Consider the following 18,872-nt stretch of genomic DNA (forward strand, 5'->3'; position numbering starts at 1 on the left):
CCCCGAGGCACCGAGAGCAGCGGCCGCGCCGTGCGCGACCCGTTCCGAGGCCAACCCGCGGCCCGCTCCCCGCGCCAGGGCGGGACTTCCGCCGCCGGGGAGGCGCGGCCCCGGGGCGCATGCCCGGGGTGCTGGGGCGAGGGAAAGCCCCGGGCACAGCGCTCACCGCCAAGCTCCGCGTCTGCCGGGACAGCTCCTCTCACGGCCCGTACCACCCCCACTACTGCAAACCACAATTTAAAAAAAACAGCAATTCGCAGCGTAATCATTTCTGTTCAGAAACAGCACAATATTTATTTAACATCTTTATATATTTTTATATATATATATAATTTTTTTTCTGCATTGCAGAGTGTGTCAAGTTTTATACATCTCTATTTACAATGATTTAAAATAATTATATTTCTTCTCTGGCAGGTATTTACAAAGTCAATAGTAACTACATTTCACATTTCAACAAGTCAACAGCATGAACCAGCTCAGTAAGACAGTTAAGATAATGGCTTACATGCACCAATAACATGATCTTCAATACGTGCCTTCTTCAGGACTAAGAATGAAGATTTTCCTTGGTCCCAGGTTAAAGGACATCATACAGCAGAGGTCACGGTTATTAAAAACCTGTTTGGTTTAGTCCTTCACCAGTACCGAATCTCGAATGTCTGGGGTTCATACCAGCACGCAGGGATATCCTGGTGAAGAGGGGCTCACACTACCAATCCATGTCCTTTGCCTTGCCTGTCTGTCCACAAGAAGTGGGCTACGTGCTGCTTATGCTTCTTCTATGAGATTACAGAACGCTAAAGTAGTAAAAATCCTCAGAAACCCTAGTTCAGAGAAACAAACCTGGTATGACAGAAAAAAGTATGAAAATAATCTTTTAACCCTTGCAGAATGTTTCTTTTTGCTAGTAAAACTGACAGCAAATTCTGTATTCTTACAAGGGCAAAAACAGATCAAAAGATTCATTGTCAAGTACAGGAATTACAAATTTAAAAAATGCAGCATGGGGTACCTCAATTAAGTTGTTGGGGTTTTTAATAGCAAATAAAAACTACCATAGTAAATCTAAAATGTATTAAGAGTAGCTGATTTAATTATTAAAAATCTTTATTAGCTTTTTCCTGGAATCTTTGATATGAAAAAAATGTTAAATGACTCAGTTTTATTTAATCATATGGTATTTGTCCATAAATAACCAGCTAGTAATATCCATCCCTCAAGTATGCACTATCTGCAAGAAAACAGTAACAAAGTAATCATTGTTGTTATTATTACTGTTATTAACGCAATCAAACTGTCTTTTTTCAAAGTAATCATTGAACACTGACACATTGACACACACAGACACACCCCAGTACTAGGAATCTATTAATACTTTGACATGTTGGTTTATCCTGAGTGATTGTTAACTCACATCTACTGTATACTTGAAGCCACAAAGTTTTTACTACTTGCATTTTTCATAAACTAATAACATGAAAGTTTAGCACAACAACAACTGCCTGAACAGAAAGAACAGTGTCAATAGCCAGTATTTCTGTCACTCCCAAGTACTTGTTCAGAACAAAAGGTAAAAGGTTGCTCCACACACACTGGTTTTTTCTGTTTGTGATCAGTTCTGGGGAGGATGAGGACTCAAACACAAAGGATTCACTACTGGTTTGTAAGGAAGTTTCCATGACAAAGCACCATAGAGACACTTTACCAGGACATACTCATAAACAGAAATCTTCCCTGACCATTTTACCCACTAAAATAAAAACCTGTGTGAATTCTAAACCACATTTTAACAATCATCTGTTCAAGAGTCAAAATTTAAAATGCTTAAAAAAGTTGTATCAGAACGCAAAGACAGTTTTCTCTAAAACTGCTTACATCTTACCAACTGTAAAACACTAGGAGCTCACAACCAAGTAACTGGTCAATAAAACCTGATCTCATCACTTTGCTCATCATGCACAAGCTAAAATGTAGGGCAACGTTTTACTGTACAAAGTTTTAATATACATCTGTTCCCATCAATAGCTCCTCGCAGGAATAGCTTACTAATCCTTTATGATAGAAGGGATGATTTATGGACCCATTTTAAATTCATTTGGTAAAATCTGATGAACACAGTTAAAAAAAAAAAATCAGGGAGAGGTGTAGCCTAGAGAAAAATAAATAAAATAATGGAAAGAATTTTTTTTCATTAAATCTTGAATACAGACAAATAACATAGGACAGATTTTTACTAAATCCTTTTCTTGAAGTTGTAAGGTACTCATACTTCTTCAGCTCGCTTCTAAACTTCTAATGTCACAGGCCTTGACACCTGACAAACTTACTAGGCAAGTTTATGTGAAATGGTTGTTACATTTTTAAAAAATCTTGTTCCGAGATTTACTTTAAATAAAATTTCATAATGACTGTGTGGAAAACCTCATACGTATCAATCTTGCAAAATCCACTTACTGCTGTTTTCGGGAACAAGCCATGTTGTTCACAGCTCACCGTTGTCCTCCATCACTGTGGAAGGAGCAAATATTTTGGCTCTTCAATTGGTAAAGACATGCGAATTTTGACAGACTGATACATTTATTTGCTAACACAACACCCATGTCATGATCTGTTACCCTGAATCACCTACAGAAAAGCTTTCCACAGCAAGTTTATCCAAGTGCCATGGGGAGAAAAACCCTAAAAAATACTCAAGAGAGGTTAAGGCCCATATGCTAGAAACAAAAAGTATTTAAAATACTGAAAAGAATATAAAATATTGAAAAAAATTATATAAATCAAGAATGCAATGCAAGTATAGAGGATCTGGCTTCTTTGCTTACCATGCTTGAAAAGGAGTGGTACTTTGCAATTTTAGCCCTGCAATTATCCTAAACAAGAAATTGAAATAAAGGGGCCATGTGTGCTCTTCTGATGGATGTTACAAGTGGTTGTCATAAATGAGACCTAGCTAGTGGCTTTAATGCTATATTAAACATGCCAAGGTAGCATTATCTTTGGCAATGAGAGAATTTCAGAATTTAAGGATGAGATTATTAGATCTACTAATATTAGAAGTATTGTTTTTGTGTGTAGTACATATATTTAATTCAAACATATTCCATTATATTTTCCATACCTCCTCTGGGATTATGAGCACAGTACCTACACTGTACAGTTTGGTTTTTATGATTTTCTTCAAAAAGTTATTCTTGATTCTCTCTTAATCTTCAAATTAATTTAAATTTGTAAGCCAAGATAAACAACAATTTCTGGTTTGTGACTGAAGTTAAAATGCTGAACACTTAAGAAAGATAGCCATTGGTTCATGATAAAATAGGACAAGTTCAAACTCTCAGGTTAAAATACAGCCATAGCATAGGATTATCTATTCCAAAATTAATTTTTCAAAATATAATTCTCTGAACATGTTGTACATTAAATATTGAGGAAAATTTCCCTGGAGCTAAAATTTTCCCAGAACACTAATAATCTTCTTTAAAGAAGTAAAACAAACCACATAGTATCTGAAGACAAAAAGCGGTTAGAGTTGGGGTCACCCTACTACAGAGTAGCTTTACCACCACTAAGATGCAGGTTTCCCCCTTAATCTTGAAAAATATGTTCCTATTTACATACAGTATACACACAGTTGAGGCAATTGATTGTCAACACGTGACAAATGTATGTACCTACTCACACACAAGTAAACCTCACATGGTGAGAAAAAACCCTGTCCCAGTAAACTCCAGTATTCATAAATAGTGCAAATAAATACTTCATCAGAAAACATTTTTTTCTCACTATTTTGATGACTGTAGATATGTTAAAGCTAGCAGGAGTACGCTGAAAATGCTGTATTTAAGACCAACACAAATAGTTGAATTGTGAACTACAAATACTAGATCTAATGTTTAGTGGATACAACATGATGTTCAGCATTATAGAATGAAGTATGCTGTTAAAAGCTTCTCCAAATTCACATCAGAAAGGGTGTTCAAAAAAATCTGCATTTAAAATGGACAGTGATGTGGAAGTTTCCAATTAAAAACTATTTAGCAATTGAAAGCAATTTAAACTGTCATCTTGCAATATTCATTTTAATAGGTATTTTTACTTCATCACTTTGCTGTCTGCAGGATGAAAGAATGGTTCATCTTTCAAACAAAAAGCTGCTCACAATAACACCAGAAAAGGATAATCAAGCTGGAGTTCACAATACCAATATTCTGTATTTTCTTAAAATTACAAAAGCCAACAAAAATGCAAAATGGCAGCATATTGAGATGCGTATCAAAGAATATTTAATTTTTTCCTACTTAAATGTGTATATACACATCAGAAAATAGTATCCACACTTCCTCACCAAAGAATTATATGTATGTGCATGCATGCACACATACAGAGGGGGGAAAAAATTAAAAAAAAAAAAAAAAATCAGTGTTCTGCTTCTTGTCCTTCTTTTATAATGCTGCAGCAGCACTGAAATGCTGCAGAAATCTAAACCTAGTGCCTCATGTCAAGTACCAAATGTTCTAAAAGAAGACACAGCAGAGTGAATTTAGGATGAAGTTTGATTTAAGTCTAAACATTTGTCACGGGTGTCAGAAAATTTAAATATGTTTTGTATGTTGTTTAGTATTTAACATATGTAATCAGAAAGTCAGCAGATTATTCCCTCCACTCATATCCCAGACACTTCTAATTTTATTTCTGCAACAGTACTTTGAAGTGTACTGAACTTAAGTGAATGAATTTTTTCTACAGTCTTGACACACCTTAGCATAGTTTGAGACACATTTAGAAGCATTAATGATAAATGTGATACACAGCACTGCAAAGCCTGTTACTACAGCTGGTTTGGGGATATTAGTGATGACTCAATTTGTAAGATAAATATTAAACAGTACTTGGCTGAAAAACAACAAAACAAGCTCCAACAACTGCACTAAAAGGGTAATTTTGAGAAGTTATAGATGTACCACATCAGCCCATAGCAAAAATTAATTTTTTTCCAGGGATAAACTTGAACTCATTTTAAAAAGACTGATATGGAATAGGTATATATACACAAGAACAAACCAAAATACAATGAATAAAACCATAACAAAAGGCACATCAAAACGAGAACTGTAAAAATATCTCGAGAGATAGTCTGACATAAGTTTTAGCCAATTCAAACTGACTTCCCAATCTGAAGTCACTAAAGCTGTCTCACTTTCCTGAAATAGTTTTATAGTGTGGGACCCCACACAAAACAATATTTTTTAAAAAAAGATTGTAAAATTTGATCTGATGCCAATTTAAGTGTCCTAAAACTTCTGGAGAAATGCTTACAATGCAAACAGTACACAGCAGAGAACCTTCCTAATGAACAACTCTACTTTTTAAAATACTAAAATTAAGTAACTCTTAGAAAATGAGCTGATGCTCTTGACCTTTTCTTTCCAAAAGATTTAAGCAAATTTCCCTTTTGGTGGTCTCCATAAAGTATAAACTTTGTACTTTCAGTCACGACTTACAAATTGTCCCCACTATAAAACTTTATTTTATAAAGAAGAGTTTAACCATATACAGCTTTTGACATTTTTACAGAAACATAAGCCTTGCAGTTTAATCTCACTTTGCCTTAGTTCCATCTGTGTGTGACTAGTGTCCTTAAAGATTAACTTCCATTTAGAAGTTGTAAGATTTTCTTTCTTTCTGATGAGTCTATTTACTCTTTAACTGAATTTCTGCATCAGTCCAGACGCCATTTAATTCACTTTATGAATGTATGATATGAAGACTAGGCTACCAAAGTGACTCATCAAACCATAAGAATACCCTTCAAATATATCAATGAAAATGCAAATTTGAAAAGAAAGTTCTATTTGAAACAAAGATTCAAAAGAAAAAAAAAACAAACCCACAAAAAAACCCCCACAAAACCCCCCGAAACAAACAAACAAAAAACAACTCCAAAAAACCCCCAAACCCCAAAAGACATTCAAAGACAGCCTGCTGTTTTTAACTGCTTATGTTTATCCTTCACAGTGACAGTGAAACCAAAGTGCCCACATAAAAAACATAAACTTTCCTGCAGGTTTACAGTTTGTAAACTTCCAGGATATCATACATGACTCAAGCATAGAGAATGAGCTTTCCCCTTTTCTCTCTATCAATCCAAAGAGAGATACAGAGAGATGGAGAGAGAATGACAAATATTCTCCCACGTAACCAGAAATGTGCTTCTAAGCAGTGTTCTCTAAGTACCAGCCAGTGCCCATACACCAGTCATATACATTCAAGGCTTGGCTCAATGGCACGAGTTCTAAATTTTCTAGAGTAGGGCCAATCCACTAAAATAAGAGTTAAAAAACCTCAACGGATTATATATACCAAGGCAATGAAGTGTGATCCTTCTGGGGAGAAAAGGACTGTCAGTACCCCTTTGCACAAACAGCATTGCTAGAAAAGCACTTCACATTGAAGCTTCAGTGTTTCTAGCAAACTATTGTCTCTATCCCTGAGACAGCACCTTGAGAGTATGGTCTGTCTGGACTGCAGGATTCCTCAAATGACACCATGATTGCATTCAGGGACATTAAGAAAGCAGCTGAAAGAGGTGGGGGTGTCCCAACAGCCATGATACCAAAGAAAGCAGCCTGAGAAATACTCTTTACCCGAATACACCTTTCAATTCAGTGATCAGCACCTCACAACAAAAACAACAAAAATGGAGCAGAGATAGCCATTATTTTGTGGGAAAGTAATGTTTCCCTCCCACTTACAAACCAAATAGCTTTAACAGCATGGTGTTGTGTAAATTTTAGTTTAAATGCAGAATGACCCTGTGTCCTGGAGGGGAAGACATGTAACATTACAAATGGCTACAACGCCATTAGAAGTGCATTGTAACCTACATTATCAGCTTAGAATCCTCTCTCCGAGGGAAAACAGCTTGTTAATACGCATGTCTCAGTTGCTGAACATCAAAAGCTTCTGGGATGACAGACTGGGGGCAGTCAGGAAAAAACCACCCTAATTTTAATGAAAAAAGTGCTGTAGGCAGCCAGGAGCAGCAATGACAATCCCCTCCCCAGAATTGATTGCACAGACTCAGAGAGGTCCAAAGTCACACTAGAATCTCTGAGGCACTCCTGGTTCTGAGAAAGAAAAGTCATGATCCAGTAGTCTTTGCAGTACTGTAGACCGAGAAAACAAACCCGTTTCTATTTCTTAACAAAGCCAAAGCATCATCTCATAGGGATCACATTCACCATTTCCGCCGGTGTCTCCAGTCTCACAGTGTTGAAATGGGACTGATCAGCCTACGATGGATTGCACATCACCCAAGGAGAAAGGAAGGCATGGAAAAAGGCATACAGTACATTATATACTGCTTCACAACCATGTTTACAAGGGGGAAGGAGGATGAAGGTGAGGGAAGAATTATTGCTGTTTCAGTAATACAGTATGATAGCTAAACCAAATCAAACAAGATCACAACAGTCAGTATTTTCACACTGTGGGATGATGGTTCATGTTTTGCCTAAGGATGAACTTGCAGGGGATTAAGGGGAAAGAAGGAGTACTAAGGAAGGGAGTCAAAGTTACACCTGGGATATCAGCTGCATATTGAAACTTGGAGATCGAGACTGCTTGGTTAGGGGAGCTCCTGGGGAAAGGAGATCTTTACCTTCCCCAGCTTGGCCTAGTCGGTCCTCCTGTAGGCTGATAGTTGAAAACCGATTGGTGTTGCCAGCTGCTAGACTGGAAAAACCCTCTGTACCAGCTCCAACACTGGAGCCTGCTTGACTGCCATTCACATAGTCAAATGATTTACTGGAGGAAGCACTGGCGGTCCTGATCAGGCTCAAGCTGTTGGCTTTTGGCACCACCTGCCCAGCAGGCAGGCTGAGGTGTTTCTTAGTAGGTGTCATCTCAACTGTGTCTCCAGCCAGGTCAGTGGATTGGTGCGTGTACTGCTTTCGAGCTACTGAATCTCGGGGGCTCTCATTGGATTTTGCTGCAGAAGAGGTTTCTTTATCCTTAGAAGAACGCCCACTTGCTGTTTTCCTTAAGCTGCCCTTCTGCGACACAGAGGATACAGGTTTGGTCCCAGCGGGTTGGCTGCTGAGGGAAGCTCCTGATGAAAATCCTTCATCAGCATCATTAAGGTTCACAGACTCCTCTCTTCCATTTACACCTTCAGCATCTATTAGGAAAAAAAGAAGGAACCAAAAATCCCCCAAACCAATCAGAATGCACAGTATGCATTTAAGTTACATGAAGACAAAGGTGTGCACAGAATGTCAAAACAAACCTCATTTGCTAATCCACCTGGATTCCACTTGCTTACATTTTTTTTGATTCTCAGCCAATAATTTTCCTGCCGTGTTTAGCAGAATAACAGAGTCTAACAATAAGTGCTCCCTGAGCTTGATTTGCCTTTCATCTACATCACTTTTATCAGCCAGAATATCGGTCCCAAACTTTGCCTATAAAACAAGTAGAATTAGGCCCCATCTGGTTGATTTGTTTTAGTTCTGTCTGCACACACTGCTACCCATTCTCCTCCTACATGTGGTTAAAAAAGGAGACAAAACAAAGCTACCACCCTTTCAGATTTTTATCCTATTTTGTGGCAAGATCTAAGCATGTTCAGGATCTCTTCCAGGCAGAGTAAGTTCTGGTGAGTGCTCAGTAAGCTTCAGAATTAGGCTACTTTCTAGGCCAGCAACGTTCACAATGTTCCAACAGAGGTAGAAGGCTTCTGTTGTATGTAGCTGGCACTTCAAACAATGTGACTACGCTTTCTATTGAAGCTTAACCCAATTCCTAGTTCTCTCTCCTCCAAAACTCAATCCTCCCTGCATTTCCAGCAATCCCATCCGCATGCTTCCACCATATTACTTTTATCTCAGCATCTAGATTTTTCAGAGAAAAAACCCCAAAACCAAACCCTTGTAATAAGAGAAATTTAATCTCTGAAACACTTCCTGTTGTAGAACAGGCACTGTGCTTTTGACTGGAGTATCAAAGAGAAAATAACCTGACAATCTTATTTCTTAAATCCTTGTATTCAGGCCTATTATATGATTAGGGTTGCACACACTTTTTTTTTAATAAATCTTATTCAAGTACCTTTTCTAAGCTCCAAGTACTCAAAGGAAGTTATTGTTTCAGTAGAAAACTAAGCAGCATCCAAATTTCAAAACTGAAAATAGAGCTAGAGTTTTTGTTCCATATATCTTGTTTCAATGAGAAAAAGGCATAAATTTTAACTGTGTTAGCAAAAAAGGAGGCGTTCAGGTTAAAAGAATTTTGCTTTTCTTTATAAAAGCTGTAGAGCCTGATTATGTGCAAGAAATCTGCAAAATCTATGGATCCATCCCAGCTAAAGCCACTGTACTGCTCCTACTATCCAACCCAGTTTGCTGCCAAGCAAACATGTTTAAATCTTTTTTGTGGAATGGGAAAAATGTGGCGGTAAGTATTTAGGAGATTCTAACATTTGAGTGGAAGCTCATCCTTTCATGCTGACTGTTAAATAAGGAACATTTTACATTACAGCAAGCAGAACAGACAGAGCGCTCTCAGTGTTGTTGTTGCCTCTATGTAGCAGGAATATAGCCTGATCCAATTTCACATTTCTGAAGTGTAATGCAAAACTTTACAGGGAGGTTTTATTACTCCGCTTTAAATTTACTACTTCTTTTCAGGAAACTTTGCCTTGGAATTACCATTACTGTGTATCAGCTTACAAAAGATGCTTAGGCATCTCCAAATCAGACCATTCTCAGAACAATGCAATGAGAGATTATTCTATAGTTTTATGTAGTTCTATTTGATTCATTAGCCTCCCAGAAACAGAAAGCTAATATAGTTCATGTTACTGCAGTCTTCCTTCCTTAGTAAAGCCTTTAGCCTTAGAAAAATAAGCTTCTTAGGTTTCAAGGGTTATTATTAAAGTCTAGGGTGCATTACTTGCTTCAACTTCTGTATCCATATTTAAAATACATGTACTTTCCCCCTCTCCTGTCCACCCTGCCTAGTTGAACTAGCCTTCATGTTCTTCTTGAGACATAACTGTGTTTTCTTACACTAAACACTGATATATTTAATTCACAATCCACAACATCTCCATTCCCCCCTCCAACCTTCCCACACATAACCAAAGATGCTAATAAAAATAAGACGTAACTGGAACATACCAAAAGCAAGACCACTTTTTCAATTAACCAACATTTACATTTCTTTATATCATCATGCAAAGCTGGATGAAAGTGTGTTTGGTTACAAGCAGCAAGACTAGCAGCTGAATTCCCCTCTCAAGCCCTTCTTATTCAAAAGAAAGATGTGTAACTTGCAAGAAGGTATCTCCAGATAACACAGCTAAGGTTTTTATTATTACAAGAACATTAGTAGTTTTCAAAGTTTACGTTAAAACATTGCTGTGTAATGGGACACTCCTATTCAGGGACAGTGAAGCAGAACAGTCACACTGAAAAAGTGGCATTTTATCCACAGAATTTAAAGAAAAGACTGAGAGGGGTTGTTGCAAGCTTTTGGATGCTGCAACCATACAGGTGCCCAGGCTGCTCAGCAGTGCTAAAAAATGAAGAAGATAGAGAAGGCAACATGCAAGAGAATTTCTGTCTAGTCAGATCCACATGCCTACAGAAGTTCTCAATGGGATTAAAGTAATTCAGCAAACACATTCTTTCCCTAATACATGTTATTTTTCCTCTACAAACTGCCCTCAAAAACAATAAAAAAATATTTTGAGTCCTTACATACTCTGGGAGGAAAAACAGGATGATGTAATGAAGTGTTCTTTTTTTTTTTTGTTCCAACAGACCAATAAGAAAATTTTAAAAAGAAACAAAAATTAAAGATATACTCCCTTCCAAGTACTCTTCTACTGTAAGGCCAAAAGAGAAAGAGACAGTGCAACCCAACAGAAATCCTATCAATTGCACCACAGTGTGTACTCTAGGCTCTCGCTGTTCCTTATCAGAATAAATCTGCCCTCAAATAATTTGCTATTTGTGCAGATCCACAATTAATGCTGTAGCTTTAGACACGATGTTCTCCACTGACCCAAAAAAGTGCACGTAACCACAGCTGCAACCACCCGCAAGCAGAATACCTTGTATAGCATTACTGAGTCATTCTTGAAATCTTCTCTTTTTCTACTTATTGGGTCAAAACACTGATCTGAAGAAGGGGTTTTATACACCTTTTTAAAATTACTTTTAGTCTGTTTATCCTTCCTATACCTGGAGGTTGAAAACTCACTAGAAGTGATCAGTCTTTTATTGTATTGTTTGACATCAAAATGATATTAAGGAGAGGGAATTTTCTAGCTGAAATTTTCTGTGAAATCAGCATCAGTAAAATAACAGACTCCTATAAATGCACACACAATTATATACTGATAATCAAGCCAAACTCCATTCCTTGGCCTTCTCCCAGATGCTATCAACTGGAGAATTCAGTTTGCTCAAGCATGTAATTATACATTGCTAATGTTACAGAAGTAAATGGTATTCAAGCCATTTCTACTGAAGTAAAGCATGTGGAATGATGCCTTATCCAATACGCCAAGTTAAAACAACGTCTTAGAACAAGTTAAGACTAAAATGCAGTATCTCTATCAACTTCTTTCCCACTTCCTGTCTCTTACAGAAAGTTCTCTGCAGCTCAGGACTTCTCTATATCCTTCAGGTCATGCACATGCAAAGATTAGTAAAATGGAGTAAGACCAACTGAAAAGTGGATTTAAGAGAAGACAGGATCATTTACTGAGCATGCTCAAATTCACAATGCACCAAGCAGATTATAAACTGCACTAAATATGTTTATGCCACTATATTCTACAGAAGTATGACATCTTAATTATTGATAGTAACTCTGATTAAGGGTAAGGATTCTGTGATAACACTACATTAAATCTTCAGATTATCCAGATTATTGTTTCCTGAAGAACAAATCTGAAACCTATGTAGCTCATACCTGAATGTGTAAATAAATCTCATTTATGATCAACTGAAGTCCTTATAGAGGCTGGAAACACCAAAGGAATGTTCAGATAGAGAAGAAGACTTAAGATAGAACACCTGAAAATATATTTAGCTAAATCTACAAGAAATTAATTCTCATCTCTGAGAAGAAATGAATCGAGTTCAGTATCAAAAACATCTTTCATTGAGTAAATCATCTTTACTCGAAAATTAATAGATGAACTTAAGCAAAATAAATTTCTACCACCTACTCTATCTGCTATTCTTGGCTGCAAAGCAGACATATGAATCCCTACAGCATTTCTGTGGACAGCACGACTGAGAAAGAAAGCAGTAATTGTTTCTAAAGTTTTTAGAAACATGACAACCTGTTTTCTTCTTGAAAACCCAAGCGCTTTTTTGCTACTTGTCTTTAGAGAAGCCAGCTCTAAACGAGTTGTACATGTATGAGTTTTCAATTAAAGCATGACTGACAAATAAAACATCAGCAGTTGTATTCATCTTAGATAGGCTTGACTTTTTTCATTCTTGAAAATTTAAAAACTGCACACTAATAAGACACCATTGCAACTAAGTTGTAGCCAAATCCATTTATACTCTACACGGTCTACTTGTCAGGACTAGAATCATGCTCATCTGGTGCATTTTTTTCCTTCTTAATATTAGATTAAACATGCTCAGTAATAGAAGGTTTCCAAGCAATCCCAAAGCTCTTGGCTATTACCCCTGTCTTTCTTTTTTTTTGCCATGCCAAGCAGTCTTTCACCACACAGATGCAAGCCCCAGGCCAGCCCACGTGATAACAAAAGGTAGTACCTGACCTGGTGTTAGGTATATAGGGGATGCGTGTATTGCAAAGAGAAGCTAATACACCCTGGGATAGCGGAAACACACACTAGAATGGAAAGAAGTTCTGCTTGGGGATAGGGAGCCAGGATCCTCCTCCAGCAACTGCCTCACTGACTTCTGCCTCCTCATCTCTGTCCTACCCTCTGTGGTGGCTGCTGCCAAGGTGGGCTCCGGGAAGCCATGCTCAGGGGTCCTGCGCATCAGCACCTCCCCCTCTTGCTCACGTTTGATCCCTAGGTCTGTGGAGCCGTGTTGGATCGGTGAGCCAGGAATGCTTGAGTCAGCCTCGTTTGAGAAGTCAAAGCCATCTGGGATTCAACATATAACATTTTAGTGCTTTTCTGTTTCTTTCTTGGCATTCCAACCCAGGCAGGGAAAATAGAAGATTTATGCGGACACGGAACAAACACAAAACACTACCCATGCTTAGTTAAACGTTGTCAGAACATCCACAGAAAGGGACAGGTGGGCTGTACTGTAGACCAGAAATGAATATAATGGCAAGTACAGTGAAGAAAACATGACCCAGAGTCCTGGAAACAGAAGACTTGTTGTCCTGGACATTCTGATTCAGCTGAAGACTAGGTCATCAAATCCTTTTGCACATGACAGAGAAGAATAAAAGAAAATGAAAGGGCGAGGGGGAAAAGTATTACCGGAAAATATGCAATTCCTGTTTTCAGATTCTTTTATGCTCAGTTTATTTTTAGGTTATTCTACTTTTTAGCTTCATCATTTTATGCAGCTTTTTTAAACCATGGTTTAATACACAGAGCAACAAAGCTTTACAAGTATGACAAAGTGATTTAAAAGCAAGCTTTTTGCTACACCTACACTGAAGATGTCATCACACCAAGGTAAAGATCACTATGAATTTATTTTTTTTTCTTCATAGAGTCAAGCACACTTCCATACAACGTAAGTACTCATTGAGAAAAAATAAAGACTAATTCTAAACTATCCAAACCTATTTTATGGCCCCTCAATAAACTGGGCCATGTGATGGGAGTGTGGTGTTCAGTTTTTCCCTCTCCCGCTGCCATCATTAGCTTTAGGCAGCTGGAATCCTATGGAGGTCTGTATATTACCATACATTCTCTGAGCTATTTATGATGGGAGGCAGATGAGTTTTAGTGTGGATTAAACAAAGGACTCAAATTCTAAGCCACACTTTACCCCTACAATTTCGTCCTGTGTTACATGGAGAAAAAAAGAAGTCTTATTAAACATTTCCCACCTTCTCCATCTTCTCACCTACCTCGTGGTTTATCTCCAAATCAAAAACAAAACAAACACCCCAAATGTTCATGTTCATGCAGTGCTCTGAAGATGTAAAATATTATACATTACTATGGAGTTCCACTTTTCAAAAACAAACAAACAAAAAACTCCCCCAACTGTTCTGCAAACATTCAAACAGAAGCCAGATTACAGTGATGATGATGACTACAGTACACTATAATACTTGCCCCCATCAGAGAAAGCTCACCTTCTCTCCTCCAGCGGTGACGTCGGATAGAAGCTGTTGTAATCGCACTCCGAGAAATCCTCGGCACTGTTGGAGTAACTTCTACTTTCAGTACCTTCTGGCCTTCTTGCGATGCATCAGGAGCGTCAAAGGGCAGCGAGTTCTTCATGGCATTTGCAACCTAAGACAAAAGTAAAATGCTGTACTACTACTATCCTTGATTGCACTAATGGCAATATTAGATCTCTTGCTGGATACAGAAAGGAGAACAACCAAGAATTGTTAATTATGCCAGATCTCCTCAAGATGGATGGTGCCATCCCCAGGATTCACAGTTGATGACTATATTGAAAAGCTCATCACAAACCTACTCCCAAAACCTGACTTGAATTTTCTCAAATTTTTTGAGGTAATTTATTTTGTTCCATGTTTGCCACTAATAGTGACAGAGGTAACCTATACAGGAAGGTCTTCATCCAAAAGAGACTGCAAAATGACATGGAAAATACCATTTATGCTTTATGACAAGAGTGTCATAAAACTAAGTTACAGGCCAAGCCAATGCAAACAGCCTGTAGCCTGGTGCACAGAGGGACAGGGTCAGTTTCCACCACACCCTACCCCATACTGCCCCCCCCCCAAAAAAAACCCAAACAAAAAAACCCAACAAAACCTAACCAAGGGGATTAGACTTCAGGTACTTGCAACATTTATTTTTTTTAAAATTGCAACCTAAGCAGTGAGCATCAAATTATTATTCATCTTTGTTAGACCTATTTTTTTATTGTAATAGCCTAGTACAAAGTCAGAAGTTTCGTTCTGCAGCTTTGAGAAGAACAAGTGACCTCTTTTGGCTTTGATGTTTTAATTGCCTCTTTACATTTCCCATAAAATGCCTTTGTGGGATTAGAGGTTTACTTTAAAAAAGAAAAAAGCAACTTTCAGAAATGTTTCCTAGTTTACAAGTAAACTGTTCGAAAAAAGTGAACTTGTGTAACAGCGCTTGAAAAGCTCTGGGTCTCTATGGCATGTACAGTATTCTACAATAAGTTGATACGCACAAAATATTACTCAAAGCTTTAAAAAAAACCAAACCAAAAGTGCAACCCACAAAATGGACACACTTTGATTTTTCTAAAATCCTATTGACATTATACAACTAACCACTAATAAAAATACTAGTCCTAGGGGATTGGAATGGCAGCCATATAGCTGATCCTGATCTCCTGCTGCCATTGTGATCCTGTAACTCTATATTAAACATCATTTCCACTGCCTGCCTGTCTGACTTCTAACCAGCATGAAAGATTATTAGCACCACCACAGAAATACTCCTTGTCATTCTGCCTTCCACTTGCCCAACATAGGTTTTCCCTTTGCTAACCAGTTCTCAGCCTCAACACTTGGTTGTGAAGTGCTCTCCTATTCACACCTAAGCCTTTTTCCATGCCATTTCCTGAAATGGTACAGACTGCATTCACCCTATCCTTGATCACACTACAGACTTGAGAAACTCATTTCTGCTGACTGAACCAAAACAGATCAAGTTCAACATTATACAACTGTTTGCCTTCTCATCTTCTACTCACTGGAGTTGCTACCTGTTTGGAATAGGTACCCTTATCAGCATAAGGGGGCGGGGGGATGATCAATCTAAAAACTGGTAGCAAAAGGATTCTGTAACAGAACCAGAAAAGTGACAGAGTATTTCTGCTTGTTGAACCTCTTAACAGCTGGCCTTTTCTAACAGCACAAATTGTACTTCTGGGGTCTGAGAAAACCATATGGAGATCAAAATCAGTGCAACAGTAAATCTTTGAAACAATCTAAACAACCAGTCTGAATGAGTCACAGCCCTTATCTGACCAAAAAAACCGTCAAAACTATGATCTTGCAGGATGCAAAAACACTTGCTCACTATGTCTAATCCAGCACTGAAAGGCAGGAAAATAAACACACAGCACAATTCAGACTTGGCAAGCCAAGTCTGCATCAATGACAAAGGAGGGCTGGTTCCAGGCAGACATCCACTCTTGTCTACCAGAAAAGAGCTCTAACAAAAGAACATTCAACAAGAGCAGTTAAGTGCATCAACAAAACACACTGGATAAAGGTGCTGTCACAATAGGGATTTGCTGATCCATGATTCTTGTGTATTGAACTAGGAAACCTCTTATGTCTCTGCTCTGAAGACAGGGATTTCTGTCTGAAAAGAGTGCAGAACCCTCGGTTCAGAGGAAAAGACTGACTGGCACTGGCCTACTCCTCAGGTACAGGCTGGTAGTAATTCTGACTCTTGGTGATTAGTTTGCCTCTGCAGAAACTCCCAGGTTTCCTGACTATGAAACCAACACTCAGTGTTTTGTTAACAGAGGTACTTTTGTTTACTTTCCCCTGTGTTACTTCCTGCCCTTTCCAGTACAGTCTCTGGGTAACAGTGGCAGAAGACCACTTCTACATTATAGGTATTTCAAACTTCCTGATGCAGCTATTCCAGTTGGCATTCTTTGTTGTTGTTGGTTGGTTGGTTTTTATTTTTTTTTTCCTCCAGAAGATAAAAGCCTATGTAAGTAAGAGCATGGATCTACTATACTGTCAAAAATATTTGAGACATACTCAAACACAGGGACCATGATGTTTCTCACTGTAATGATTACCAACAGTATTCCCATAATTACACAAATACCCTCAGTAGAGACATCTAAAAATAACTAACGTGGGCGAATATTAAATGGAGTTCAAAGAATTTGCTGCTATTAGGAAATCCTAGGCAGAAGCTGAACTTGAAACTTCTGCCTGTGCAGCATCCCAGACAATATTTTATTTAGTCCTAGTAGTTTTAAGTTTAAAATATAGAATTTTATAATGCTGCTAAATTATACACCTCTCCTGAACAACAAAAGGAGATGAAAGAGCTCCAATCTTCAAAAAAGTCAAATTGCTTGAACACATAGCACGAGGGCAGGGACATCCAAGCAATTATTTTGTAGAAGTGACAATTTTGTAAAGCTGCTTTTCAGAAATTTTAGTAAAATAAAACAGGAAGCAGGCAATGATCAGAGTATTAAGAAGAAAAATTCCTCAGATAGACCTGCGTGCTTATGCAGGAAAAACCTGATAACTGGGAAGGGGTAAAAATTGATGATGTTATGATGTCATCAACACCAGACAATTGGATTGAGAAGCAATAGGAGCTTTGGAAAAAAACCAAAGACATTCTAGAAGATTCTTACAATTAGAAGTAATCTCTAAGGACAAATTGATTAAAAATGAACAATGAAGACTGAAAATTGTCATATCATCAAGTTCCAGATCCTCCTACACATCTTTTAAATCCTTAATAGGATAGCCCAATTCAGCAGGTTCAATATTTAATTTAAAACTTTCAATCTGATGGAGTGATGCATTATTTCCAAAAGGAACCAATTATTACAATAATTCAATGGATACCAGGCATTTTAAATGCAGCAGTGTCAGAAAGCCCGTAGATAAATTTTACAGCCAATATTAATTTATCAAGAGAATAATTTTATGTAATTTATTTCAGAAAAGTGATCTCAGATTGCCACATAAATAGATTTTTACCAATTCACTTTTTCAGTTATGTAAAAAGCAATGAAATTTTATGACTGTTAGTTCAGAGGAGAACTAAAGGCTTCTAGCCACAATTCTGATGCAGAAACTGAAACAGCCTATTCTACTTTATTCCCCTAATTCTCCCTGTTCTTTTGCTTCTCATTCCTACAGGTGACACAAATTCCTTCTTTCTGTCAACCTTCTCATCCTTCCCAATCACATCCACCTGCACCCAGCCCAGTTTCACCGCTTTCCTCATTTATTTTCTCTCTTTTTATGATTAGAACAGCAAGTATAGTGAAAACTGAAAAAACCCCACCCCAAATCCAAGCAATAAGAACTACTCTATTTTATTGCTGCTCCTCTAAAGAAGGTAAAGGTTAAGATCTGCGTGACTTTGATCAAACAAAATCTGGTATTGACTCTGGAGATGAAGCTCCTTTTCAGGTGCAGCTCTATCCTGTTGTTGGTTTTTTTTACTGAGGTATCAGTTAAACCACACAGCATATTCTCAGCCATGAGGAAGGTCTAGAAGCAAAGAAAACACCTTTTTTGCAACCACTGTCCCATGACATATAATTATTCAGTTAAGCTTCTTTGAACCACTCATCAGTAGCTTATGCCAAAACAACAAACATTTTGAGCCAACTGTAACACATTAGAAAATGCTAGCTTTCAGCATCAAGGAGTCCTAGGAGATCCCAACACCACTCAAGCAGAAGAAGTATGGTATAAACAGCTATGCTGAACAACCACTCACATTTGATATTGCAGTGAATGGCCACAAAAGCTCTCATTACCAGTCCACTTCAGAAACACATCCATACTCCTCTGAACCAAGCCCATAAATTGCAATGGATTGTTTCTTACCAGCAGAGGCTGTGAGTAGAGTTCAAGCTGTGCTCTGTAAATTATGTCCTCCAATACCTCTTGGCCAAGTTCCCACTGACCATTATATCTAAAAGTAAAGATAAATATCTTTCACA

The 18,872-nt window shown here is 37.9% G+C and overlaps 1 protein-coding gene across 11 annotated transcripts in view; it reads right to left on the reverse strand.

Moving 5' to 3' along the window:
- Nucleotides 1–268: 268 nt before the first annotated feature.
- Nucleotides 269–18,872, reverse strand: part of FAM126B (family with sequence similarity 126 member B) — a 54,231-nt gene continuing 35,627 nt past the window's right edge. For 9 of the 11 annotated variants that reach the window (XM_027678236.1, XM_027678234.1, XM_027678233.1 and 6 more), the window contains 4 exons: nucleotides 18,757–18,844; nucleotides 14,332–14,491; nucleotides 12,983–13,150; nucleotides 269–8,182 (listed from right to left, as the gene is read on the reverse strand). In XM_027678236.1, coding sequence (XP_027534037.1) covers nucleotides 7,578–8,182; nucleotides 12,983–13,150; nucleotides 14,332–14,491; nucleotides 18,757–18,844 — 1,021 coding nt within the window. In that variant the 3' untranslated portion in view covers nucleotides 269–7,577. The remainder of the gene's footprint in view (nucleotides 8,183–12,982; nucleotides 13,151–14,331; nucleotides 14,492–18,756; nucleotides 18,845–18,872) is intronic. The other 2 variants (XM_027678240.1, XM_027678243.1) reach the window with 2 other exon arrangements.

The sequence above is a fragment of the Neopelma chrysocephalum genome, unplaced genomic scaffold, assembly GCF_003984885.1.
Source record: "Neopelma chrysocephalum unplaced genomic scaffold, ASM398488v2 Primary Assembly neopelma1_44, whole genome shotgun sequence".
NCBI lineage: Eukaryota > Metazoa > Chordata > Aves > Passeriformes > Pipridae > Neopelma > Neopelma chrysocephalum.